We start from the raw sequence: 27,724 nt of genomic DNA, 5'->3' as shown, positions 1-27,724 counted from the left end.
GTACGTCACCATCTAAGCATTTATTTATTTTTGCTATGACCATCTAAGCATATTGACGTACTGCTATTTTCTCTCGCCAACTAGCTGGTGTACATGCCAAGGTTATGGGTACCAAGCAAACAAATCGGATACCAGGTGGTTTCTATGTTTATCGCTGCCCCTGTTAAATAGGCCTCTCAAGCCAATATTTTTTTGGAAATAAATAATTTAAAAGCTAAAAATGTAAAAAAAAAATACAGGACCATAACTCATCGAAGATAATTCTTGAAGTGTTGTAATGGCTAAACTCATTCACTATTCAACCGCACGTCCGAGGTTCAACTTCCTGGTTGTGCATTGTTTTTCTGTTTCCTCGACATAAGTCGATGAAATGTGCAAAACATAAAGCAGCTATTAGGGATCAAACCTGTGACCCGACCACTGACGTTATAACAGTTTAGCGCCCAACAACCTAGCATATAGATTCTGTACAAGAAGAGTTCAATACAAATATTTCATATGCTAAAAATGAATTTAAAATGTTGCTTAAAATAATTTGAGTGATATTTGGTGGTATCCATGGTAACCGTGAATCCAGTACCCCTGTGTAAAATATATTGGTTGGGTAGCTAAAACCTTGGTACAAGCTCCTCCTCTACACCTTGTGAGTAGTCTTCTTCCCAATTTAACAACTCCACCCATAAGTCTCATTAGAATTTGTCTGTTACTTGTTACAACTTCAAATATAGTATATGTTAGGTGTATGGTACATGCAAGTTGTCAGATGTTAACTATAAAGTTCATCTCAGCATTCCAAAGGATAACAATTATCTAAGTTGATCTCTTACCGTGTCAAGGCTAAATACAAGTCATGGATTTTGTATTCTTTGTATCGGGAGTGGATAGTTGCATGCGCATTATATTTTGGAAAACTTGAATTTAAATTCTCAAAGTGTAGATAAATACATGATCTCTTACCATGCCAAGGCCAAATACATGTCATGCTTTTAATATTCCTGTTTACGGGAGTTGATAGTTGCTACCACATTGCGTTAATCGCAGTTGCGAGCGCATTGCGGTGTGTGACGTTGTGTGTTAGGATAGACATGTTTGGTTGTGCAAGTTTAACAAAACAGAACTAGGAAAACATTTATATTAGCCCACTGATAATATGTCACTCAGGGCTATTATCTTGGCTGGCTCACTCAGTTTTTGAGGTCTTCCCGTCTAGGATCCGCGGCTTATAGACCCGGAGGCCGGAGTAGAGAGCAGAGAGAGTCAACCTGCCGAACGAAAGTCGCTGCACCACGGATCAAAGGCTGACATCTCAACGATCAAGACAATAACTCGCTCGAACCAGCAAGGAACAAGCACAAAAATTTAAGATCAACCAGGGCTGGGAAGAGAAACCATACCTTTGTTGAGGAAATTAAAACCAGAATTACTAGCTGGAGCAACTGCTCAAGTCGCGCACTTTTGAGGTATTTCTGAGAGAGAAGATGGACGGAGGAAGACCAAGTAAGAGGCGTGTGAAAGGTGAGAATGTCCACGACAGCATGCAGCGCCAGACCTTGGAGGGGGGTAGCCATGGAGAAAAAAAAAGGATGACGTTTAGGCAGAAAATAAAAAGAAAAGGATGATGGGAGGAGGAAGAATGACAATGGTTCGTGGGTCCAGACGCTAGGATGCGTGCGAAATGGTGGGTTGGTTGTTGCACCAGCTTCGACCCAAAGCAATCATTGTCCACACAAAAATTGGGTCCATCTAGCTCTCATCTATTTTTTTTGTCTTGTCTGGTGTTTTTTTTTCGGCCTGTGATTCTTGTGACTTTGCGGTCTTTTAAGCTTATTGACATAGTGCATTTTTCACTCTCGCCGAGTAGCTGATGTAGACGGCAAAGGTTTTGGGTACCGGTTTCCCACTGCCCGTGTTAAATAGGCCTAGCAAAAGAAATCATTTTTCAGAAAAATAATAATTTAAATTCTCAAAGCGTAGATAAATACATAACCATCTCTCATCCAACGATAATTCTTCGAGTGTCGTAGTGGTTAATCCGGTCTGTACGCAACCACACGTCTGAAGTTTGACTTCCTGATCATGCATTCTTTTTTTCTGTTTTGTCGACTAAGACGACGAAATGTGCAAAAAGCAACAGCCTTGTATACAGATTGTACAAGAAGTGTTCAATACCGATATATCATATGCTAAAATGATTGAATCCAAAATATTGTTTGAAATATTTTGAGCGGTATTTGGCAGAATCCATGGTTGCCACCAATTCTGGTACCCCTTGGTAAAATTTCTTAGTTGGATAGCCAAAACTTTGGCACAAGCTCCTGCTCTTGTTTCCCCCATAAATAGGCCTCTTACGCAAACATTGTTTTTTTAACGTGAATTTAAACGTCAAAACTGTTGATAAGTAAAGGACGATCTCTCATACAACGTAATTATTCGAGTGCTGTGGTGATTAGACCCAGTCGGTACTCAACCACATATGTGAGGTTTGAGATCCCGGTCATGCATAATTTTGTTTTCTTAACTTAAGTTGGCAAAATTTGCAAAAAGAAAAGCAGCCAGTAGGCCTGAACATGTGACCTAGCCGCTGTTGTTACAAAATGTTAGCGCCCAACAACCTAGCATGTAGATTCGGAACAACAAGAGTTCAATACAAATATATCATATGCTAAAATATTGTTTGAAATATTTTGAGTGATATTTGGTGGTATCCGCGGTAACCGCGAATCCGGTACCCCCTGTGTAAAATATCTTGGTTGGGTAGCTAAAACCTTGGTATAAGCTCCTGCTCTACGCCTTGTGAAAAGTCTTCTTCCCTATTTAACTACTCCCCCCATAAGTCTCATTAGAATTTGTCAGTTACTTGTTACAACTCCAAATATAGTATACGTTAGGTGTATGGTACATGCAAGTTGTCAGATGTTAACTATAAAGTTCATATCAGCATTCCAAAGGATAACGGTTATCTAAGTTGATCTCTTACCGCGTCAACGCTCAATACAAGTCATGGATTTTATATTCTTTGTATCAGGAGTGGATAGTTGCATGCGCATTTTGTCGATCGTAGTTGCTAGCTCGTTAGGCATTGTACAATAGAAGGTTCTTAGGGAGATGCTTAGAGAAATAAACCAGATTTTCTCTAAGCACATATGCTTATTTTTAGAGGGTGGATGCCTAATTAGGCACCCCTCATATGGAAATAAGCACTTGTGCTTAAGAAAAACTCGGTTTATTTCTCTAAGCACCTTTTATTGTACAAGACCTTACAGCGTATGCTTTAGCATTGTCTGGAAAGACCTATAGCTGGTTGTGCATGTTTCTAAAATATATAGGAAAGGGTGTATTACACACTGGTTAGAGGTGTTATTTTGCATCTCATGGAAAAACACAAAAAATAAATAAAATGGAACAATGCTACAGGGGCAGCTGTCCCTTCCAGCGTGGATACCTCCTCCCCCTTTTCTGTCTTCTCCTATGTGTTGTTGGTTGTTTTGTGTGGTCTGTACTAGCTGTGAGTACGTCACCATCTAAGAATATTGACGTAGTGCTATTTTCTCTCGCCAACTAGCTGGTGTACATGCCAAGGTTCTGGGTACCAAGCAAACAAATCAGATACCGGGTGGTTTTTATGTTTCTCGCTGTCCCCGGTAAATAGGCCTCTCAACCCAATATTTTTTTGGAAATAAATAATTTAAAAGCTAAAAGTGTAAAAAATACAGGATCATCTCTCATCGAAGATAATTCTTGAAGTGTTGTAATGTCTAAACTCATTCACTACTCAACCGCACGTCCGAGGTTCAACTTCCTGGTTGTGCATTTTTTTTATGTTTTCTCGACATAAGTCAATGAAATGTGCAAAATATAAAGCAGCTATTAGGGGTCAAACCTGTGACCTGACCACTGACGTTATAACAGGTTAGCACCCAACAACCTAGCATATAGATTCTTTTTTTTGCGGATCTAGCATATAGATTCTGTACAAGAAGAGTTCAATACAAATATTTCATATGCTAAAAATGAATTTAAAATATTGCTTGAAATAATTTGAGTGATATTTGGTGGTATCCACGGTAACCGTGAATCCAGTTCCCCTGTGTAAAATATCTTGGTTGGGTAGCTAAAACCTTGGTACAAGCTCCTGCTCTACACCTTGTGAATAGTCTTCTTCCCAATTTAACAACTCCACCCATAAGTCTCATTAGAATTTGTCAGTTACTTGTTACAACTTCAAATATAGTATATGTTAGGTGTATGGTACATGCAAGTTGTCAGATGTTAACTATAAAGTTCATATCAGCATTCCAAAGGATAACAATTATCTAAGTTGATCTCTTACCGCGTCAGGGCTAAATACAAGTCATGGATTTTGTATTCTTTGTATCGGGAGTGGATAGTTGCATGCGCATTTTATTTTGATAAACTTGAATTTAAATTCTCAAGGTGTAGATAAATACAGGACCATCTCTCATCCAAGGTAATTCTTGGAGTGCGGTAGTGGTTAAATCGAGTCGGTACTCAACTACGTGTCCGAGCTTTGACTTCCTGGTCGTTCATTCTTTTTCTTCTAGTTTTCTCGACTTTAGTAGCCAAAACATGCAAAAAAGAAAAGCATCTTGAAGGGGCCGAACCTGCGACATGATAGCTGATGTTACAACAGGTTAGCGTCCAACATCTTATCATGTAGATTATGTACAAGAATAGTTCAATACCAATATATCATATGCTAAAAAAATAATTTAAAATATTGTCTGAAAAATTTCCAGAGGCATTTAACTAATTCCACGGTAACCGTGAACGCCGGTTCCCCTAGGTCCGGTTCCCCTAGGTAAAATTTCTTGGTTGGATTGCCAAGACCATGGTATAGGCTCCTGCTCTGGCAATGTGTTGTGATAAGCCTTAATCCCTATGTAACTACTCCACCAATCACTCGCATTAGTATTAGTCTGTTACATGTTACAAGTTCAAATATAGTATATGATGTGTGTATGGTACATGCAAGTTGTCAGATGTTAACTAAAATGATCTTGTCAGCATTCCAAGCATATAATTATCTAAGTTGATCTCTTACAATGTCAAGGCCAAATACATGTCATGCTTTTAATATTCCTGTTTACGGGAGTTGATAGTTGCTACCACATTGCATTAATCGCAGTTGCGAGGGCATTGCGGCGTGTGACATTGCGTGTTAGGATAGACATGTTTGGTTGCAAGTTTAACAAAACAGAACTAGGAAAACATTTATATTAGTCCACTGATAATATGTCACTCAGGGCTATTATCTTGCATACAGTAAAAAGACGAAAATATTAAAAATGAAAATTGAAACAATGTTACCAGGGCAGCTGGTACCTCCTCCCCATTTTTTTGTCTTGTCCTCTGTGTTGTTGGTTGTTTTGTTTGTTCTGTGCTGCCTGTGAGTCTGCCATCATCTAAGCATATTGACATAGCACTGTTTTCTCTCACCAGCTAGCTAATGTACATGCAAAAGTTTCGTGTAGCGGGCAAAAAAAAGCAGATACCTCGAGAGCGCGGTCCGTAACGTTTGCGAGCGTTTTGAGAGTCGGCGTTGGATACGCCCTTATTGCATATGCATGGCCGCATAATGATATAATCCCTCCCTTGTAATATATCTTGAAATCTTTGTCATGGTTTGTTGCATCTTCTTAGAGTTCAGTTCAATTATGTCATCTAATTAACTAACTAGTAGATGTAATTGGATATATATTTTGGTTGGGATACAGTAGAATTTTTTTGGCTGCAATCTCAAGGGACATGGGACACTGGTATAGGATCTAGCCTTAGGTGAGACCAATGAGATCATTTTTTTTAATACAAAACATCTTCAAAAATTCTGAAAATATTTGCAGAGACACATCCATGTAAGTATGATTTACAGCTTCAAAAAGTTTCAGCTCCTAACTGAATCTACACTTGTAGAAACGAAAAAGACAAAATCGGATGTGAATAGTCAAATACTATTCATGCAAAGCTGGCACTATTCACTGTTGAATTTATCATTTTTTATCTCTTACTGTAAATTGGTTTTTGAACGGATTTTTATTTTGGAGTTGTAGGCATACACCATAGGTATGTTGTCAGATAATTTTAGAATTTTTTGAGTTGCCTAAGTATGATTATTTTGGGTTGATCTTACCATCTCACCTGAAGGCTAGATTCTATTATAGTCTCCCCACTTTGGAGTGCAGGATCTGATTACTGCGAGAGCATGCGTCACAACTGGAGTGCTTCATTTTTATACATGTGCAGGGAGATGGAGTCTGGAGGGAGCCATCTCTCCATGTGCTCCGATTCGTCGTGTTCTACTTCTAATTAGTTTAGCCGCCACGTGATCCTGCTCCCTCCGTAAAGTGTATAATGACTCGATGTCGTCATCGCACCAACCCATTCATAGCCAAGATGGCTAGCTTCGTCTCCCCTCAACCGGCAGCAGCAGCTCCACCGATGAGCTCACCGGTAGACGACGCCCCATCCGATGAGAGCCTGAAGGACTTCATTTCCTCGCTCTCATCAAGGGAGGGGTGGGCGCAGCCGCTCATCCAGCACAAGGGCTACTGGTTCAAGCCGAGGATCCTGGAGGGGGTCCTGCGCGCCAGCCGGGCCTTCGCGCCCCGCGCCGACGATGTCGTCCTCGCCACGCAGCCCAAGTGTGGCACCACCTGGCTCAAGGCCCTCGCCTTCACCGTCGCCACGCGGTCCCGCCACGGCCTCGGCGCCGCCGACCACCCGCTCCTCACCCGCCACCCGCATCACCTCGTGCCTTACATCGAGATCCCTGGCGCTGCCGGCGGCCATGTGGTCGACCTCGGCGCGCTCCCGTCCCGAGGCTCCTCGCCACGCACATGCCCATGTCGCTGCTCCCGCCGGAGACGCGGTCGCTGGGATGCCGCGTGGTGTACCTGTGCCGGGACCCCAAGGACACGCTCGTCTCCAGGCTGCACTTCGAGAACAAGCTGGCGGTGCGGCGCGGCAGCGCCGGCCCGTCGATGGACAACGCCTTCGGTATGTTCTGCGAGGGGTTCTCGCCCTACGGCCCCTTCTAGGACCACTGCCTCGAGTACTGGGAGCAGAGCGTGGCCAGGCCGGACACCGTCCTCTTCCTCAAGTACGAGGAGATCAAGCTGGACCCGGCGCAGGTCGTGAGGAGGCTCGCGAGCTTCCTCGGCATCCCGCTAACCGAGGAGGAGGAGGGCTCCAGCGTGGCGGAGGAGGTGGCGAGGATGTGCAGCTTCGAGACGCTCACCGGCCTGGAGGTGAACCACGTCGGCGGCGTCAGCCACAGGAATAAGGTTCACGTTGATAAATACGTGTTCTACAGGAAGGGCGAGGTAGGGGACTGGGCGAACCACATGAGCCGCGAGATGGGGGACAAGCTCGACCGCATCGTCCAGGAGTCAGGGCTTGTGTTTTGAGCAAGTGTCATCTGTTATCTGTTGTGTTTTCCTTTCCGCTCTGCTGCTCTATGTTGATTGTGGTTTAATTTCGGGAATAAGAATTAAACAGTCAAGCATATAGCCTCATCATAGGCTGGGATATCGATTCATTCACAACTAGCTGCAGTGCAGCTGGGATTTTAGTGGTTGTATTTGACTGAAAGAACGTAAACTGTATATTTACACATAATTAATAAGCAAGCTGACATTTGAAAACCACGGGATTTTGCGCAGAAAACAAATTAATAAGTAACCATTTGATCCCAGCACCTTTTGTTCGCACACTTTCAGCCTGTAGGGGTGATGAAAATTGGATAAAAACGTTTTGATTCTCTCAACTGCTACCTGAGTTTAGATTTGGTCATTCTAAAACCATCCAGGGTTACGTTGTTTCACAGATGACAGTGGCCTTGTTTCTGACAGACGGGGCTAAATGGATTCAAAGTTACTGGGTTGGTGCCGTTCATCCAGGGATTAGGCTTAAGGGTATAATCAGTCCTATTCCTAGAAATAATGCATGTGGTATATCTCAAGACCACCAGAAAGAATATCATAGAAAAATGTTTGTCAGGATAATGTCAAAAACTTCGCAGATTTACAAGAAAATCTAACCAAAGTGCGTAAATTGGTACAGTCAAAAAATAAGGTGAAAAGCAGGAACCGATATTTTTCGAAACAAAAACCTCCGATGAAGATGACTCTCAGATATCATATCGATTAACACAACATTGATACTTGTTACAGTAAGAGTAGGGTTATACCTGTATGAAACAAATACAAACATTAAGTAGTAGGTATTTAGCAAAGGACTGATATTAAGAGGCATTTAGTTTGGGCAGCTACAACAGTTTAATCAAGAGCACACATGTGCAGCACGAAAAGATGCTCAAAATCAAGAGTTCATGAAGCATATGTGTCGCAACATAAGCATTTGGAAAGAAGGGAAATGGTTTATGAAGCTGTACCAAGAAGAAACCGACATTGATCCAGACCTAGGGTTGGCTATTTTGCTGCGGAGACTGGAGAGAATAAATCAATCAAGATAGCAAAAACAGAAAAATGAGTTATTACAGTCACATGTGAAATACTCCTATAGGATAGCAGGCTTACAGTGAGATGGGCAACATCATCCTATTATTCTATCAGGTTGTTCATACAGGGGACCAAATGAGCACACAATAGTAATTTCTTGCCGAACAGTTTGCTAGGTGCTAGCTCAAAACTTCAAATTATGTGAGGTAACCAGTAATGGGGTAAAACAAATGAGGACTAAACGAAAGACAAGGCTAAACAATAACAAGATTAGAAGTATGGTTAGGACACTGACAATATGCAAAACACATACTGAAAGAAGCACTCACAGCAAAAAGAATATGCCTCAAAACTGTAAAACCATGTGTAGAATATGATTATGTCGAGATCAAATTATCATATAATTTGCTATCCTATCATAGAAGCGTTATATATGAGATGGAATCTATACACCTGAAGATATGAAAGGCATAACATAAACATTTTATTTCAGAAGACCAAGTTTCGGTGGATTCTGCTTGACACTGAACACAGATAACCAGGAATAATAAGGATCGTCAACTAAGAGCCTAGAGCTGCTTACTCGGGTTAAGCAGCAATGAACTTGGCTGGCATGGACTACTGCATCTTACTCAATCTGAGAATTATCTAGTTCAGGAAGCAACACCACAGCTGACAACCCATCGAACAATGGTGTTTCATCGACACTACCATTACCGCTTAAGATTGAGGCGAGCGTTCCATTCATACCGTGCCATTCCTATATAGCAGGCGGCGAGCAGAACGAGGTCCATGGGGGAGGCGGCCCGGTCCGTGCGGGCGACGGGGCGGCGCTCGCCGGCGCGGGGGTCCAGCGCGTCGATCCTGCCCTCCAGGTCGTCCCCGGTGGTGACGAGCTGGAGCGCCGGCTGGTGGCGATGGTGCGCGAGGAGGAGGCCCGTGTCGGAGGTGAGGCTGCGGCGCCAGGATGTGCAGACGGCGCGGCACCGTAGGAGGGACCTCGCCGGCAGGCGCGTCAGGATCTCCCAGAGGACGAGCTCCTCGGGGAGCCGGGGCTCACCGCCGCCGGCCGATTCAGCCATGGATGGGTAGAGTGCGATCTGGGAGGATGAAAACAGCCTCCTTTGACAGCCTTAGACGGATCCGCTAAAACCGCGTCCTCTAAAAACAGTATACAATTTTACCCTAAAATGAATTTGTGAGATTTTACTATACAATTTGTATTGTCCGCAAAATAGATTCCGTATAAACCAATTAAATTTACAAAAGGGTCCGTGTAGAATAGCACAAAACATCCTCACACACATAAAAAGAAAAAGCAATTAAATCCTCATGCGGCGTGCGGCAGTGGCAGCAGCTACGCCACTTCCGTCGTCTCCCCGTGCAGGGAGGATGGAGCAGCGCCGCCACTTCCATCGTCTCCTCCTAGGGTCCGGTGGTTGCCGGCGTCGAGGTATTATGGTGAGGTGGCATGGAGGCGGTTGGGGAGGATCGAGCAGACGCGACAGGGGCTCACCGGAACACCATGGCAGGAGATGAAAGTTCCCTCCCGACGAAAAAAAAACCCGTTTGTCTCGTCCGCTCCCGCGAGCGGCGAGGCGAACCCTAGCGCCCTCCTCCTCTAGCCCCCCGTTCCTTCCCCCCTCCTCGCCGCCGCCGGCTCGCGTAGCCGGGCAAAGGCCGACCGGCGTCGGCGGCGGCGGGGCTTCTTCCCCCTCCTCGCGGCGGGCTGGCGCGGGACAGATCCTTGGCTTGGAGGCGCGCCGTTCTGCAGGACGGCGTGGCGTGGCGGCAGCCAGGGCTGCGCGGCGGCGGCGGCCTGGGTTGGCGGCGCGGGCGGCTGCTCGTCGAGGGCTCGGTGAGGGCGTGCCAGCTCGGGCGGCGGCGGTGGGCACCTCGGCCCAGATCTGGATCGGGCAGGTGCTTGGGCAGGCGGCCGGCGGGCGACGCGGGCCAAGATGGCAAGGGCCACCCAGCGGCGTGCGGGGCGGGGTGGTGCGGCTGGCTGCTTCGGGAGCTGGCCCGGTTCCGCCTGGCTCGCAGCGCTCCGGCGGGCAGGTGGCGGCGGCGTGGGGCTCGCGGCGGCGCCCGGTGGGTGTGGGCGGCGTGGCTCCTGTACTTGGTCGGCGGCGTGGTGGGCCTCGTGGTGGTGGCCCCGTGGCGGCGGGGGCCTCCGGGGAGTTGGGCATCTCCGTCTCCAACCTGGATCGGCCATGTTCTGGGACTTCGGCGGCGTCCCTACCCTTTGGCGGCTCGACGCGCGGGTGCGTGCCCGGCGGCTCTGACGCTTGGAGCTCGGCGGGCGGCGCGGGTTGGGCAGAGGCCGGGGTGGCCGCTGCTCCGGCCGTGGATGGCTCCATGGTGGCTTGGCAAGTCGGCTTCGGCGACGGCTGGCTCGTCCTGGCATCGGTTCGTCCGTAGGTGGCTTGTATCGGCCTTTGGCCCCCCATCCTCGTCGTCCGGTCGCTATATTTGGCGAAGGGCTGGCCTTCTCCCAACTGCGGTCCATCGGTCGTCTCGCGCTCGATGCGCAGGTCCGACCTTGTCTCGCGCACAGTGCCGCAGGACTAATCTCGTCTCGTGCACGGTGCAGCAGGACTGAGTCCGTCTCGCGCACGGTGTTGCGGGAGTGAGCTCGCCTCGCGCCCGGTGCTGCAGGACGGGTCGATGGAGGCCTGGTGGCCGACCTATTGGGTCTCGGCGCTGGGGGTCGCCCAGGGGTGCGAAAGGTGCGACCTTTCCGCTCGTCTCTTTGGTTGGGATAGCGGCAGGTCTCGGATGAGGGGGTGTCAAGGTCTTGGATGCCGGGGCGGCGGCCCTGGTGGTGGTTGCGCGGCTCTCTCGAGCGGAGGCTGTGGCTTGGTGCTGCCCGGTGGCCATGGCCGTGTGGGCGGCATGGTCGCCGGGGCGTGGCGTTCGGTGGCGGTGAGTTTTAGCCGGGGTGAAAACCTGTTCTATCTTCGGACGGACCGGCGGCGGCGTAGCTCGTCCCCTTCTTGTAGGCGTCGTCGCGGCTCTCATTGCCCATCGTGCAGCTCCAGGGAAAACTCTGATCATCGGATTGGGCGGTGGCGGCGCTCCGGTGTCGTATCCTTCCTGAAGGCGCCGCCTTGGAGCCCACGGTTCGTCATATGCGGCTTCATCTCTTCGCGGTGGTAGTGCTAGGGGTGGTGTTGCTGCGCTCAGCGCCTATGTATTATGCCTTGGGTGTGTGGGTGTGTTGTGGTGGCGTGCGTTTATACTGGGCTGTTGGGTTCGTGCTTTATATATAAAGCGAGGCGAAAGCCTTTTTCGGAAAGTTCCCTCCCACCAACCGTTTCTTCTTTTACATATCCCTACAAAAATGGCCTCCAATCCGGAATATTTACGAGTCGAAGCCTTTATTTTAGGGGGGGCTTGTAAAAAATTTACAGGACAAGGAGTTTTGTGGTATCTGGTATGGACTTTTTCCACCTTACGCTGTAAAACAACGGTTATTTTACAGCTGAGGGTTTTTTACGGAGTCTGCTAGAGATGCTCTTAGCCTTTCTTTTCTTCAAGAAAATTGAGAGCGTTGGTTGTAGCGATGGAAACGGCCAGATGGGCGTGGACTGGGCTGGGCTGGGCCGGATTTTGCAAGGCACGATCTTGAAATGCCAAGACCAGACCTAGACCCCGGGCATGGACAACCTGGCCCGAAAAACCCAGGCCGGCCCAGGCTTGGGCCTTGTTTTACAGCCCGGAAGGTAGTTCAGGCCGAGCTTGGGCTTCTCTTTTTTTTATTTCGGGCCAGGCTTGCACGTATGTACACTAGAAAATAGGATTTGGGTCGGGCTTTTGGGCTTCAGGCTCGATTTTGGGCCACGCTTGGGCTTAAAAAATAGAGTGTATTTCAGGCTTTGCTAGGCTTGGGCTTGAGAAACGAAGGTCGGGCTTTTAAAAGCCCGACCCAAAAACAGGCCCAACACGAAGTTTGCCTGGATTTAACCAGACCTGATCTGTCTTCTTCACTCAGTCCAAAAGGACTACTCTCTCTGTCTAGGCGCATTAGGTGATTAAACCGATTCACAGTAGTAATTAGGACATACTAGACTGGATTTATACGACACGTATTTGCACAGATTGAGAATCAAAGGGACTAGTAACAAAGTGTGTCATGATTTTGCATATAGAATAGCATTCAGGAAACTCTACAGTTATAATAACCATGCAATGTTGACATGTTTGGTGCCAACTGCCAAACTACTTTCACTCATGTTTTAATCCAGGGATCCTTTCTAGCATCAAAAATTGATTTTCGCTCAAGCAGTGCCGTTGTGGATGCATTTATTCTCGACACGTTATGCTACCGAAATTTCTAGCCGAAACCCCCACGACTTGTCAAAAGTTTGTACTTGTTTGTAAGGAAACGAAAGCTTTAGGGTGTTGAGTGAAAAATTTCAAGGTCTTGGCTGCAAGTTTATGTTATTTATGGGGATAGAAAAAGAAAACATCTTTTTTGGGGGGGCACTATTAGGAAAAACCTTATACACAAAACTTTAGTAATAGTGCTGGATAAAATAAGAATGGCATGTGTCAAATATGTTACTATGCATAAACATGCCTGAGCATTGTTTGATGGATTTTTGTACCAAAAAAAGCTCAATTTATTTCTTTGAACTGTGGTGGACCGGCATACAAATAAATACAACCGGATATGAGAGAGAATATAATTTTGATTTAGCAAAGTGATACCATATGACATGTGGGTCCCATGCATTGAAAAAAATTGAAAATAAACGAATATATCCAATAACTCTCTTGTAGAATTCATCATGTAGAATACAGTGGTGCAAATCGGCTGACTTTCCCTTGTGGGGCGGGGTGCCCTTTTTCGTGTTTTCCTTTTGTTCTTTAACTTCGAAAATTATTCACGAATCTCAAGTTCAAATAATGTTTGACATTCAAAAAATGTTCATGAATACAAAAAAGTTTCCAAATATATTTTTTTCGTGAATTTAATTTTTTCATGAATTTAAAAAATGTGTCATTTTTTAAAAATGCTCGCAAATTCAGAAAATTTCCCTAATTCAGAAAATGTTAGTGAATTTAACAAAAATCATGGTATCAAAAATTGATAGTTAATCAGAAAATGTTGTGACATTAAAAAATGTTTCCAACTTTGAAAAAAGTTCATAATCTAAAAACCATGTTCGCGAAATACACTAGATGTTCAAGATTTAAAAAATCGTTAATGGAGAAAATGTTCAGGAATTTTAGAAAATGATCTTTAATTTCAGAAATATCATGCATTTTGAAAAAGAAATGTTCACATATTATAGAAAAGTTAATAAAGTGGCTACCATCGGCCAGATATAGTCTGAACTTCCATTACCGATACATCAAACTGGTGCAGCAGGGCTGCAGGACTCAGTCAGACAAAACAAGCACCAGAGAGAACTTGAGTACTTATCATCGAGCATATGACTACTACCTTCTCAGGAATGGTGAAGTTTTCAATTTTGAAGATTTGACTCCACACTTGTAGTAGTACCTATAACAAAGCCATGAGGATTTCAGCTATTAATTAAAGACTGATCAGATAATAATGAGATAAAATCAAGAGAAGCAAGAGCAAGGCTATACCAGCAGGTGCGAGCCAGTCGTGAATACAGACAAGACTCTCAACCCGGTTTTTATTACCCGACCCAGACATTACTAGCCTCGCAGTTCTCGTTGCTGCTACCTTGCAGTCAGTACGGCGTGGTAGTGCCAATACATCCGACCAATTGAAGGATAGGTGAGGCTATGTTCCTTCCACCATCGGAGCACACTGGAGTGACCTGCTGGAAGCAGTTGCGCCTCTTGCAAGTAATCATCAAGTTCAGTGAGTGGTCGCTGACGATACGGATATTCGGTACATAGATATAACTCATGCAGAATATCTCTACCTATGAACTCTCCCATCCTAATTTTAGACCAAGAAGTGCAGTCAGGTTCTTGGGCCTGGTCTGAATATTCACCATGGAGGTTAAGCAGTGCATCATGCACCTCGCAAATAAAATCATCTATGTCACCATCCACGGTATAGGAACTTGGCACGGTGAAGGGCTGTATGCGTGACTTGATGTGTTCCAGACGGTATTTAGGATCCATGACCATAGGCATGCAAAAATGCAAGAAGCAGAGTTTCCAGCATTTCTTGAACTTCTTCTCCATATTCCGCCGCATAACGGAAATTCCCTCCTCCTCCTTGTCACGTAAAAAGACTTCGGCGCGTGTCTTGAACCTATCAATGTCAGTGTTGCGAAGCACCTTTTCCTTCACATTCCACACCTTGTCAAACACTTTATCTGGGCTAGGCGATTTGTGGACCAAGTCCTTGTATCTATTGAAGTCTTGCAAGTATTTGCAAACTTTCTGTGCTTTTTTCCAATCATCCGCTGATGCGTATCTTCGCTTGCGATAATGTGCTAGTGAAGGGGTCGGATGCATCCTGGAACACTTCCTGGTATCCTCCATGATAGTGTCAAGTTCGTCGAGCCCCACCTGAATAACCTCATCAAGTAAATGAGTTGCGTAACGTGCCACAAACAAGCTCCGGTTTGCAGCAACTTTGTTCCTTTTCTGAAGACCGGTTTTGACATTTGAAGCCACTGAATCATCAGTGAATGCGTCATCCAGTATGATGCTGAAGACCTTGTCATCAAGACCCCATTCTCCAATAGCTCGCAATATGGTACGACTTAGTTCTTCTGCACTGCAAGAGGGATCCACGGGGCTAAATTTGATGATCTTTTTCTGCTTCTCCCATTCGTCATCGATATAGTGAACAGTCAAGCACAAGAATGCCTGCAGTGGACTGTAGTGCCACACATATGCACTCAGGCAAACACGGCATGGTAAGGCTGTTAACTTCTCCCTCAGCTTGGCCTTTTCTTGATCAAACAAGTTAAAGGTCTCATTCTTCAGGTCGAAGCGGGATGGAATCTTGACCGCAGGATTCAGGTCACCAACAAGCTTCCAAAAGTCACCTTGTTCCACCATCCTTGTTGCGTGTCCGTGCATGGCAAATGTCATGACGAGTTCTTCACGAGAAATGTTCTGATCGGTCCCTTGATTCTTCTTATTCTGATCGGTTGAAAGAACTGGCGAAGCTAGATTCTTCTTCTCGGGCGCTGCAGGTTCCTCATGAGACCCATTCTGAATAGCCTCCTGATTCTTTTGCCTCTTCTGAGTCTGAATCGCAGGGCTGCACTTGGAAGTGAGTCTTTTCTTTGGCTTTGCCCCCAAGAGCAAGGGACTAGGGGCACTGTCAGTGCTCCCATCTTGTTCATTGTTGGCATTGCCAGCTGCATGTTCCACACCTAGGCATAACAAAACATGCATGGTTGTCCACGCCGGTGCTTCCTCGGGAGCGCGGGGTGACGGTGGACGTAGATACCAGTGCTCTCCCGGGACGGCGGACGCGACTTGAGGACTTGGGGCGGCTACAGATGAAACATGCATCCTGCAAGGTTGAGAGCTCGGAGAAAGAGAGGAAAATAGCTGGGAGAAGACAACAGAGCTTTTTGAAGATAAGGTAGGGGGCACGTGGCTGGTTGGGGCTAGTAAAAACATATGTGAACGTGTGCGGTTGGATCAGATGGGATCCAACGTTGTATGGGCGGTGAAACGCTGTTCGTTATAGCGCCACCATTCAGATGGGATCCAACGCTATATGGGCCGTGGAACGTTGTCCGTTATAGCGCCACCATTCAGATGGGATCCAAAGTCTCAGTCCACGGATACTTCACAAAACTGTTTTATTATACATTCAATTTTGTTCAATGTGATGTAACTACTAAAAGGGTTTTACTTTGATGCATGAGCAACGAACGGAAACGTTTCAACCATAAACACGAAGTTATAGCGCCACCATTCCTCTAACTACTCCTACTACGTCTTCTTATATATAGGTCGAGTCTGACAGAGAAACAATTGAGATGATGACCACGGCTCCTCTCCAAGCTCTCTCCTCTGCCCTCGTCCTCTTGCTCCTCGCGCAGCACGCGCGCACGGCGAGGGCGAGCGCGCTAGAGGACACGTGCAGGCTCGTCGGCACCGGCGGGACGCAGGACTACGACTTCTGCGTGAAGACGCTGGGGGCGGACCCGGCGAGCGCGACGGCCGACGAGCTCGGCCTGGCCGTCATCGCGTTGAGGATGGCCAGGGCGACCGCCAAGGCCACCGGCGACCGCATCGCCACGCTGCGGGCCGCCGAGACGTCGCCCCGGCGGCGGCTGGCCCTGGACGAGTGCGCCAAGGATTACACCTGGACCGTGCGCCGGCTGGGGCGCGCCGCCAAGGACTTTGCCACGGGCGGGGACGAGGACAGGCTGACGGAGTCGGAGGCGACCACCTTGCTGGGGACGTTCGTGACACGCCGGCGCGCTGCGACAAGGCGTTCGTCCTCTAGGCCGGCGAGAGGTCGCCGCTGACCAACGCGGGCCGCGAGCTCGATGACGTGATGGTGCAGGCGTTTAATATCTTGTGGCATAGCTTAAACAACACGGCAAAATGAGCAAGTAGCACGAGGCCTGATATCTTGGGGCGTGCTGGCGTTTAATATCTTGTGCCATTATGAAGTTTAGGGCGCTTATGCACAAACTACACATTTCGCTCTGAGAGACCGGCTCAACCAAATATTCGGCCCAACATTAATCATAATAAATATAATCATTTATACTATTTTTTAGTACTTATTACATATATTTTTATCAAATAAAAAACATTGTAATATAGTATGGTAAATTTACACTTTATTTTATAATAAAATTCATTTTTAACACATTACACCTTAAAACATATCTAAGGTGAACACATTACACCTTCTTAGATTAATTTCTAACTATTGCATGAATGTCATGTATATCACTTTGTGTGTGTTCTTAAATATCTTATTAGAGATCTCGAAAGTCTATGATAGACGAAATATTTTGATAGCGGTCTTTGATTAGACGCATGCAAATAAACAAATCTAGAATACACAGGATGTTCGCAAGGAACTTGTCACTTAATCATTGGCACATTACTTTATGATTTTCTGGTCAAATATGTCTTACATATTACAGTGGGTTTGACAATCCGCTGATTTTTTAGTGTCTACTATGATTTTTTTTACTGAAATAGCATTGCTCTAACTAAGATAACACTTAGTACAAATTATAAAGCATTCAACTTAAAAATATTAGTAGCCTAACTAAAATTGCTTTATGGTTTAGTACTATAAATTGTGTCTTTTATCTTGGCAAACAGCCTCGTCGTCTTCGATGCGTCGTCCCCGACTGCTAAATTCGCACGCGCCTACGGAAGCAGTGCCACCACCGGCTCCATTGTCATGGCCGAAGTGGTACTTCGGGAGAATATATGGTACTCCCACCCTTAGGGTGCTCCCAGTGCTCCAAACTCGGTAGCACATTTTTAAATGTTCAAAAAATTCTAAAAACAATCTAGCACATTGACACACTATCAACTTATGTTGTAAAAAAAATTCAAAACATTGCTCGAGATACAAAAATGACAATATTGACATAAATGTGATAATGGGCCAAATCTAAAGCTCAACATATGTTGTGTACTATTTACTGTTGAATTTGTCATTTATGTTTCTCGAGCTATGTTTCAGATTTTGATTTCAAATTTTGTGACAACATACAATGATGTTGTGTCTATGTGCTGGGTTTTTTTCAGATTTTTTCGAACATTTAAAAATGTCATACCGAGTTTGGAGCACCGGGAGCACCGTCGGGGTTGGGAGTACAGGATATTCTCCCGTGGTACTTCGTGATGGATGTGCACCCGTGGGCAATGATCCTCGTTTTCGTCTACCCTCGACCTTTATCCTCCATTCCACACAAGTGTTTAAAAACCGCTTGAGCTATACATCAGCCGACTGAAAAGACAATTAGGGTCAGTCAAATTCTTTTTCCTAAACTATGTACACACACCTACACTACCCCGTGCATGCATGCAACTTGCAGCTAGTGCGTGCAGGACAGGTGACGCGGCCGCCGAGATCATTAATGGGGCTTGCTAGTGCAGAGTAATTGAGATGAAGCGAGCAAGCTCATCTTCCTATAAATTAAAAAAAAAATTATGAATTTTCTCCATCATGTGAATGTACGAGTCCGAGCGCAGTGGCGGTGCCAGGAATTCATTCATGTGTAGTCAATTTAAACTTGTGTAGTCATATGTATGTACTTATAATTTTTTCTGCATGATATATACTTATTGTATGGTGTTTTTGCCAAAAAGCTGTGTAGTCACTACACAGCTCATGCATGGCTTCGCCACTGTCCGAGCGTGTTTCGTTGTCTCTTCTCTCTGCCTTCTTTATTATGTCGTGTAAATGCCTCTAATTCATTCTTTCTAAGGAAACATTACTATTTTGATTTTATTTTAATTTTTTTTTCATTTTGTTTCTACCAATGTTTCATTATATCTTAGAAAACTTCATTATTTTGATTTTGTTTCATTATGTTTCTTCTTTAAAGGCAATACCAATGTCACTAATTTATTCCTTTTTAGGAAACTTTTGTTCTATGAAACCACTTTTATATACTTATTCTTGCATATTCTAAAAAATGTTTTTTTGTAAATTGTGTTCAATTTATTATTATTATTATTTTCTTTTTTCTTTAAGGGTATACCAATGATACTAATTCGTTTCATTTTAGAAAACTTGTTTTTGCGAAAACTCCACTTTTGCATGTCTAATCTTGCATATTATAATAAATGCATTTACTGTGAAAATTGTGTGCAAAATTTACCATTATTTATTTTTGTTTTTATTCCCTTTCCTCTCAAAGGGTAATACCAATGTCACTAATTCACTATCTCTTAGAATAATTCATTATTTTGATTATGTTTGAGTTTTATTTTATTTTCTTCCTTATTTACGTGTAATACCAATGCCACTAATTCATTACTTCTTTGGAACTTTATTTTTGTGAAATATTCGCTATTATATGTTTATTGTAGCATATTATAAAAAAAGCGAATTTTGTGTGCATATTTTGGGAAATTTTTGTCATCATTTGTTTTTAAAATCACTTTCTTTATTATTTAAGAATAATACCAATTACACTAATTTATTTCATTTTAGAGAACTTTTTTGCGAAAATTCCAATATTACATGCTTATTCTTGCATATATTTTTTAAAACATAATTTACGTGTAAAATGTGTGCAAATTTTGTTATTATTAGTTTAGTTTTTATTTTATTTTTAAAGGGTAATACCAGTGCCACTAATTCATTCTTCCCTAGAAAACTTTTTTACTTTTTATTATTTTGTTTTAGTGTTTGTTTCTTCTTTAAGGGTAATACCAATGCCACTATTTCCTTCCTTCTTATGGAACTTATTGTTTAAAAAAATCATTATTATATGTTTATTCTTGCATATTATACAAAACCACAAGTTTTGCAAATTTTATCATGATTTATATATTTTTTATTTTCTTTCTACTTCAAGGTAATACAAGTGTCACAAATTCAGTCTTTCTTAGATAACTTCATTATTTTGATTTTTTTTCTCTTTTTATATTTATTTCCTTTTTAGTTTAATACCAATGCCACTATTCCTTCCTACTTAGGGAACTTATTTTTCCCAAAAAGTCCAGTAGTATATGCTTATTCTTGCATATTATACACAATTGTAGATTGTGATAATTTTACCATTATTTGTATTTAATTTTTTATTTTCTTCCTACTTAAAGGATAATACCAATGTAACTAATTCATTCTTTCTTAGAAAATTTCATTATTTTCCTTTTTTCTAGTTTTTATTTCTTTTGTTTATTTTTTAGGGTAATATGAATGCCACTAATTCATTCATAAAAAAAATTCCTTTTTGCAAAATTCCTCTATTATAAGATTATTCTGGCATAGAAAGTGCAATTTTTTTCTTAATTGTGGGCAAATTTTATCGTTATTTTTTTTCATTTTCTTTGTTCTTAAAGGTAATACCAATGCGACTAATTAATTCCTTAGAATCTCTTTTTATGGAAAGACTACTACACTATTTTCTTACTCTTTTTTTAAATATTTTTCACTTTCTTTCCTCTTTAATGGTAATACCAATGCCAAGTTGTAGTTGTGTAACATTTTTCCCTTTTAAAATTTGTGTTTGTTTTAATTAGGGTTAATCTAGTCCCAAGATTAGCTGGCCGAAACTATACGTACGTGGCGACTCATCTGCAAATCACATGCACCGTAAGTATCCTCGTCTAAACAATACAAAAGGAAATAAAATGAGCTCACGATTAGTAAAGTAGACATGTTAGTTATTTTTCTCTTGCCCTTAGACCGAGCATGCGGACGTTTCATGCTACAAACTTTGGCTGTGCGGTCAATTGACTACACAGTTTTTTGAGCAAACCTCTCTCAGTACAAGCATTTTCCATGCTTTAATTATTTACAAATTATTTGTACTTGACATCATAGATTTTTTTTTAACTGGACATCATAGGTTTATAGCGCCGGCACCGCCACTTTGAAAACGGGCACACAAACTGTGGGAGAAAATAGCTGAAAATTGGCCATGCATACTACTCAAGTCAGGCCCTCGGATTGCCCACATGCTGATTAGAGTGAATAGCAAAAAACTACCACATTACGGGTCATTGTTCCAAAAAACTACCGCGTTTTTAATCTTTTCAAAAAGCTACCACAAAATTGTTCTGCTGTTAGAAAAAACTACCGTGTCGCACTGATGACTACTTTGGTTAACTTTAAACGTTATTATGACAGCTCGGGTTCACTCGTCAAGTTGACCATTTGATTTGACCGTTAGTTTGACCATTGGCAGGTTATGACAGGTGGGGCCTAAGTATTTTTTCAGCAAACAGGTCCCTAAAACAAAATATAAAAGCAATCGGGTCCTTGATTTTTTTTAAAGCAATCCCGTCCTCCCGAGGAGCTCGTTGCCGGAGCCGGCCAGCACCACGCCGGCGAGCTCGTCAGGGCCGTGCAGCTCTGGCCGTGGCCAGCCGGAAGCAGCAGCCGCGGCGGGCTGGAACTGCCCGAGCTCCCTGGCTGCTCCCCGCCCGTGCTCGAGCTCGCGACCAGCGGAGGGGCGGCTGCTTGTGGCCAGCGGCGAGGCGGTCCTAAGTAGGCGGCGGCCGTCCATGGCGTGGTGGTGGTCGGCCCTGGCGGCGGAGGCCGTGGTGATGGCCGGCCCGGAGGCGCTCCCCATGGCATGGTGGTGGTCGACCCTGGTGGCGGCGGCCATGGCTGCGTCGGCCGTGGTGGTGGCTGGCCCAGAGGCGCTCCCCATGGCGTGGTGGTGGCCGGACCAGGCGGCGGCCGTGGCTCCGCCGGCCGTGGCGCTCGGGATTTTGAGAGATAAGGGAGAGAGAAGAGAGATAAGGGAGAGAGAGAGAGAGAGCACTTACATGTGGGACCCAGCTGTAAGTTAACGGTCAAACAAACATTCAACAAACCGTCTGTTTAGTAGCGGGCCCGACCTGTCATAAACGGGATTAATTCTAAATCAGATGGTCATTTGGGTGTTTTGGAACAGCAGAACAATTTTGTGGTAGCTTTTTGAAAAGATTAAAAAAGCGATAGTTTTTTGGAACGATGACCTGTAATATGGTAGTTTTTTGCTATTCACTCTGCTGATTAGGAAGGCAACATCACAAAATAGATTATTTAGGTCAGCCTAAACAATGGCTGACCTAGCTACCCCTCAAAAGAAAGATTATTTAGGTCAGCCATTTTTCATTGTAGATGAACGTCATCTGTCCATTGATCTAACGGTAGATCAAAGAGTGACTTACCCAAATTATAAATTCAGTCACCTCACATCTAGCCGGTCCCTTAAGAGAATACGGTCAACACAAGTTCGAATCACCTAGCCAACATCACGTACTAGCTAGTGCAATCTACCTAGCTGATTGTATCTTAACAACACATGATTAGATGGTAGGGCGGAAGGCGAGCTCTGATGCGGCGGCTTGACCACCATGGCTTCCTCACGGCGGTGCAGCTGAAGGTCACCTGAACCCTCCGAGATCGATGTGCGAGAGAAGGGCCGGAATTGCAAGACAAGAAGGAATGGGGGAAGAGAAACAGAGGTGTGTGTGTGTGGTGGTGGTGGTGGTGGGGGGGGGGGGGGGGGATTTGAGGGACGGAAAGAGATAGGGTTCACTCGTGAAAATGGGTTGTGGGCCCAATACTAGCCCGCTAGCTGTTTCTTTTTCTTTTTTTTTTGAGCCGCCCGAGTTAATTTTTGGAGGCGATTTGCTTTTAATAACCGCCTCGGTGAAAAATAAAACCATGTGGTAGGGTTATTACAGGCGGCTCCATTCATTTGGGTCACAAATGCCCGTTTTTAACTAACGTTGCTAGTATAGATCGGGTCTTTTGTTTTGTCTGGACTCTCAAGATATTATATATTCAGTAGGCTCTTGGGCGTCAGAAATATTTACTAATACTGCGATGATTAATATACATGATTAATATGTGGTGATTTTTTACCATTCATTAATTACATTTGTCAAAATTTTATTACATTCAATTTTGTTCAATGTGATGTAACTACTAAAAGAGTTTCATTTTGATGCATGAGCAACGAATGGAAACGTTTCAACCATAAACACAAATTTACAGAGCGCCACCATCTAATTAATCCTAGTACATCTTCTTATATATAGCTCGAGTGGACAGAGAAATAAATCAGACGACCATGGCTCCTCTCCAAGCTCTCTCCTCCGTCCTCCTCCTCCTGCTCGTCGCGCAGCACGCGCACACGGCGAGGGCGAGCACGCTGGAGGACACGTGCAGGCTCGTCGCCACCGCCTCCTAGGAGGCCGCGCACGACTATGACTTCTGCGTGAAGACGCTGGGGGCGGACCCGGCAAGCGCGATGGCCGACGAGCTCGGCCTCGTCGTCATCGCGGTGAGGATCGCCAGGGCGACCGTCAAGGCCACCGGCGACCGCATCGCCCAGCTGCAGGCCGCCGAGACGTCGCCCCGGCGGCGGATGGTCCTGGAAGAGTGCGCCAAGGACTACGCCTTGACCGTGCGCCGGCTGGGGCGCGCCGTCAGGGACTTCGCCGCGGGCGGGGACGAGGGCCGGCTGACGGAGGCGGCCACCCTGCTGGAGCAGGTTCGTGGCACGCCGGCGCGGTGCGACAAGGCGTTCGTCTTCTGGGTCGGCGAGAGGACGCCGCTGACCGACGCGGACCACGAGCTCAACGACGTGACCGTGCTGGCGTTGAAAATCTTGCAGCATTGCTTAAACAACGGGGCAAAATGAGCAAGTAGCACGAGGCCTTCTTCTACCTCCGGAAGAAAATGATCGTCTTTCCGGAATCCGGACAGCAAAATTTGTGATGTGCAACAAATATAATAATAACTTGCAAAATTTCCAATGGAGATTGTAGAACGATGTGGTCTTATCAGTATTTATTTATTTATTTTAAAAATGACGCTGAAGATTTTCTCTGATTCACAAGAGTTCATTCAGATCAGGCGAGGAAGGTTACCCTTTGATTTTCACTGACAATTAGCTTTTTGATTGAGGGTTCAGTGATTCTCCAGCTACATGTCTTGCGTACGTGGTACCTTTCTCTGAATCTCCTTTTCATTATGTAACCTCTCTGGCCTTTACAAAAAAGACGTTCTCATAACTAAATGTCTTTCTTGTGATTCTGATAGGCCCACCTACGACACATGCATGTACACCATGTTTCTCTACTGTAATTTAATGTTATATTTAGATGTTACAAAAAAATCATTTACATGTTACACAAAAGAGTTCAGGGTTCACTCAGAGAAATAATTACTTTGCAGGTATACATTTCCTGAAAGAGACTGATGTGCTCGGAGCGCACTTTCAGTGCACGGCGGCATTGGCGTACTTTATCCATGGCGTGCCCTATATGCATCGTGATTGGTCCAATGGGCACCATGCTCTAATATATCAGCAATACGCGAGGTATATATACAGCATGGAGGTGGTACGTTTAACTCACTTTACGGTCCAACTGCCCCCCTTCGTCGGGTACTTGTTCCACGGTTGCTCGTACCCGATGTGAAACCTGGCACATGTCTGCTTTGCATGCGGCGTGTGATATGGCCCAACCAAGACCTGCTACATGTTTTGGGACGCGCATTTGTTGGTTTGGACCTATTCTTGGCTAGCAGCTAAAAAATCACATACTGCGCGGGGAGGGGGGGGGGGATACATCTGGATATGTTTCCTTCTGGCATGAGAAATTGAGTTCGTCGACATGGAGGGTCAGCTAAGGTGAAGTGTTAAGAACTTATTTGTTCTTGGTTGGATTTTGTTTTTTTCTATCCTGATTTCTATTTCCAATACTTAGATCGACAGGCGACGAGACAACGCAGCCCCCGAAGCACACCAAGTCGTGGGCGTCTCCGCCACCCTCGCCGCCCGACCGGAGCCAATTGCTACACCTAGGAGCCCACCCCGACAGCAAAAGCCTAGGTACAGAGCCACCAAACTACGCTATATACACAACCCACACATGGATCTGGCCCCCCTCACCTCACGACGCCGACGAGAGCGGCGGAAGCTAGGGGACCCGACGAGATCGACGGCGGGAGCCCAGGCGCTGAGGTCGCCAAAACGGAGAGTTAAATGGTGCATGCATCAGCCAGCCCATTAATTGAATATGTACGAAAAGAATGCATGGAATTTCTTGTGTAGGAAAACATTCAAATCCTCCTGACCTGTGTGGTGACTAGTGCTATTGTGCTAATGACGATTAGCACTGGTGGAATGTGCATGAGGTGGAAATTAAAACCGAGTCATAAAGTGCCGCATTGTATGCCAAAACCTTACTCTTCGCTAATGACTATTACAACTTGCATTGTGTTGATGAAAAAAACATGGATCTGTCTTAAACTGTACATTGAGAGTTTCATAAAACTTGATTACTGCCTTCAGACTCATTAAGCGTGGTTCACCATGACGAATTGTACATTAAGAGTTTGAAAAAGAAATTGCATCGCCTAGTCTGCAAACAAAAAAGAAATTTATTGCATGCTCGAGTGACAAGACGGCCGAGCGTGGTAGGACAGGCTAACAAGGGACAAACTGTGCTGAGTGTGGTGCTTGTTGCAACCAGTTCCAGATTTCGTCATACTAAGGGGATGGATCGGGGAACATTTGCTACTACTAGTGAACGAATCCAGGACCAAACAATGTGCTTTACCCGTGATATACCGCATGCTGTAAAAGAACCGCTACGCTAGCTGTTATACATTGGTTCATAATTGCGCTATGGTGATCCACATACAAACGAGTGGTGCCGATAAGCATACCACTGGACGCCGTGCACCAAAGGAGCTTTTCGCTGATGTGCTGAACTTTCCGGAATTCCGATTGGTCGCTAATATAACCTTTTATCCTTTTGTTGAAATGTTCGAAGGAATTTCCCTTATTTTAGGTTTTCAACTTGAGGGTCATACTTTTGGAGTGGAGCCATCCACATATATAATATTATTCTCAAAAATTCATTATGAGGTAAAATCATTATATACATAATGTTTCCTGTATTTTTTATGTGAGTAGGGCCAGCTTATTGTATGATTAATAAGACATTTTTGTGCAGTCCACCATTTATTTTATTATGTCTGTATAGACAAGATGTTTTTTTGTTATTTGGCCTCACAAATGTTCTTTCTTGAACAGCAACCAGCAGAGAACATGAACAACGATAGTGATGAGAAAGGAAGGAGCCGAGTATGCCACACACTGATACGATGGTTTCCCTTGTGTTCTCTTTGGTAACCCACTTTGTCACTGACTCAAATTGTTTACTGGTGAGCTAACAAGACGGTATTGTGTCTTCCCTCTTTCTTTGTAAGTGAATGATTTCAGGTTCTTGGGCATTATTCAACTGCTATACTTGTGGAAAAAATGTACTAAACTTGTGAGATGGATTGATTAAACATTTTGTGCTAAAAAAAGGTTAAACAATTGACAATGTAATATTTTTGCAACATATGCATGAGGGTAATATTTGTGCCCTGTTGAAATGCACGAGCAATTATCTGGGATGATGGAACTTAACAAATTGTCAAATTTGGAGGGAACACCAGATAGATTTGGAGCGGGCTGACAACAAAGTGAAGTAATAATAATAGACTGACCGAAGAGCTGAAATTGAGGAGCTCGTGATAGATCCATTTGTTGGCCCGTGGCAACGCACGGGCGTTCTACTAGTTTTCATTAATAGATCTATTTCCCCTCAATCTCTGAATAATTCTTTGGGGTGTGCTACGCGTCGGCCGGCGGATCTTTTTAAAAGATCCGTCGGGTTCTGAGCCGTCAAATCTGACATGATCTCGCGGCCGAGCGTCTTCCTCGCTTTTATAACAGAAGTCGTGTTGTGAGAACCCTTTTGCAACATAGGTCTTGTTGCATAAACATCGTAGCGTAGCACAACACTAGCACACTTGCGGGAACTGTTGTTATGGCGGCACCAGCGGTTGTGACTGAGCTCGAGGAGGCAACAACCATGGATGCTTGTCCACGCCGGTGCTCCCTCGGGAGGGCGGGGCGACGGCAGACGCTGCTCCCCGTGGATGCGGACGCCAGTGCTCCCGATACGGCGGACGCGACTTGAGGACTTGGGGCGGCTACAGATGGAACATGCGTCCTGCGAGGATGAGAGCTCGGAGAAAGAGAGGAAAATGGCTGGGAGAAGACAACGGAGGTTTTTGAAGATAAGGTAAGGGGCACATGGCTGGTTGGGGCTAGTAAAAACATATGTGAACGTGTGCGGTAGGATCAGATGGGATCCAATGCTGTGTGGGCGGCGGAACACTGTCCGTGATCGGTGAATGGTTTCTCTAATTGTTTTTACCATTTATTAATTACATTTGTCAAAATTTTATTGTGGATATGGCTACGTCTCAGTCGACTGAACCAAGTCTCAGTCAAGTGATATAGTGATATAGTACAAGGAGAAAAAGAAAAAAAATGAAGATTTTTCCTTTTTTGCATGAATCTTCATGCAAGATCAAAAGAATATAGTATCGATTGAGATGTAACAAAGTCTCAGTCGACGGAGTACTTAGCGAAACTGTTTTATTATACATTCAATTTTGTTCAATGTGATTGTAACAACTAAAAGAGTTTCACTTTGATGCATGAGCAACGAATGGAAACGTTTGAAACCATAAACACAAATTTATAGCGCCAGCATCTAATTACTCCTTATACTCTTGTTATATATAGTTCGAGTCGGACAGAGAAACAAATCAGACGACC

At 44.6% G+C, this 27,724-nt stretch overlaps 2 protein-coding genes and 2 pseudogenes across 2 annotated transcripts; 3 read left to right on the top strand and 1 right to left on the bottom strand.

Annotated features, from left to right (window-relative positions):
• The first annotated feature begins 6,411 nt into the window (after positions 1-6,411).
• LOC123055527 (cytosolic sulfotransferase 5-like) lies at positions 6,412-7,424 on the top strand (annotated as a pseudogene).
• A 571-nt stretch (positions 7,425-7,995) lies between these two features.
• Positions 7,996-9,628, bottom strand: LOC123048359 (uncharacterized). The gene is made up of 2 exons (XM_044471477.1): positions 9,228-9,628; positions 7,996-8,206 (listed from the first exon to the last, which is right to left on the bottom strand). The coding sequence occupies exons 1-2, from the start codon at positions 9,557-9,559 to the stop codon at positions 8,080-8,082; spliced, it is 459 nt and encodes a 152-aa protein (XP_044327412.1). The 5' UTR covers positions 9,560-9,628; the 3' UTR covers positions 7,996-8,079.
• Positions 9,629-16,284: 6,656 nt separating this feature from the next.
• On the top strand, positions 16,285-17,290 carry LOC123048358 (putative invertase inhibitor). The gene has a single exon (XM_044471476.1). It carries the CDS (start codon positions 16,421-16,423, stop codon positions 16,913-16,915), a length of 495 nt encoding a protein of 164 aa, XP_044327411.1. The 5' UTR covers positions 16,285-16,420; the 3' UTR covers positions 16,916-17,290.
• A 5,874-nt stretch (positions 17,291-23,164) lies between these two features.
• On the top strand, positions 23,165-23,654 carry LOC123055526 (putative invertase inhibitor; annotated as a pseudogene).
• Positions 23,655-27,724: the final 4,070 nt, after the last annotated feature.

Source organism: Triticum aestivum, chromosome 2D (genome assembly GCF_018294505.1).
Source record: "Triticum aestivum cultivar Chinese Spring chromosome 2D, IWGSC CS RefSeq v2.1, whole genome shotgun sequence".
In the NCBI taxonomy this organism is placed as follows: domain Eukaryota; kingdom Viridiplantae; phylum Streptophyta; class Magnoliopsida; order Poales; family Poaceae; genus Triticum; species Triticum aestivum.
The sequence above is the reverse complement of the archived record's forward strand: the minus strand, read 5'-3'. Positions and strand labels throughout refer to the sequence as shown.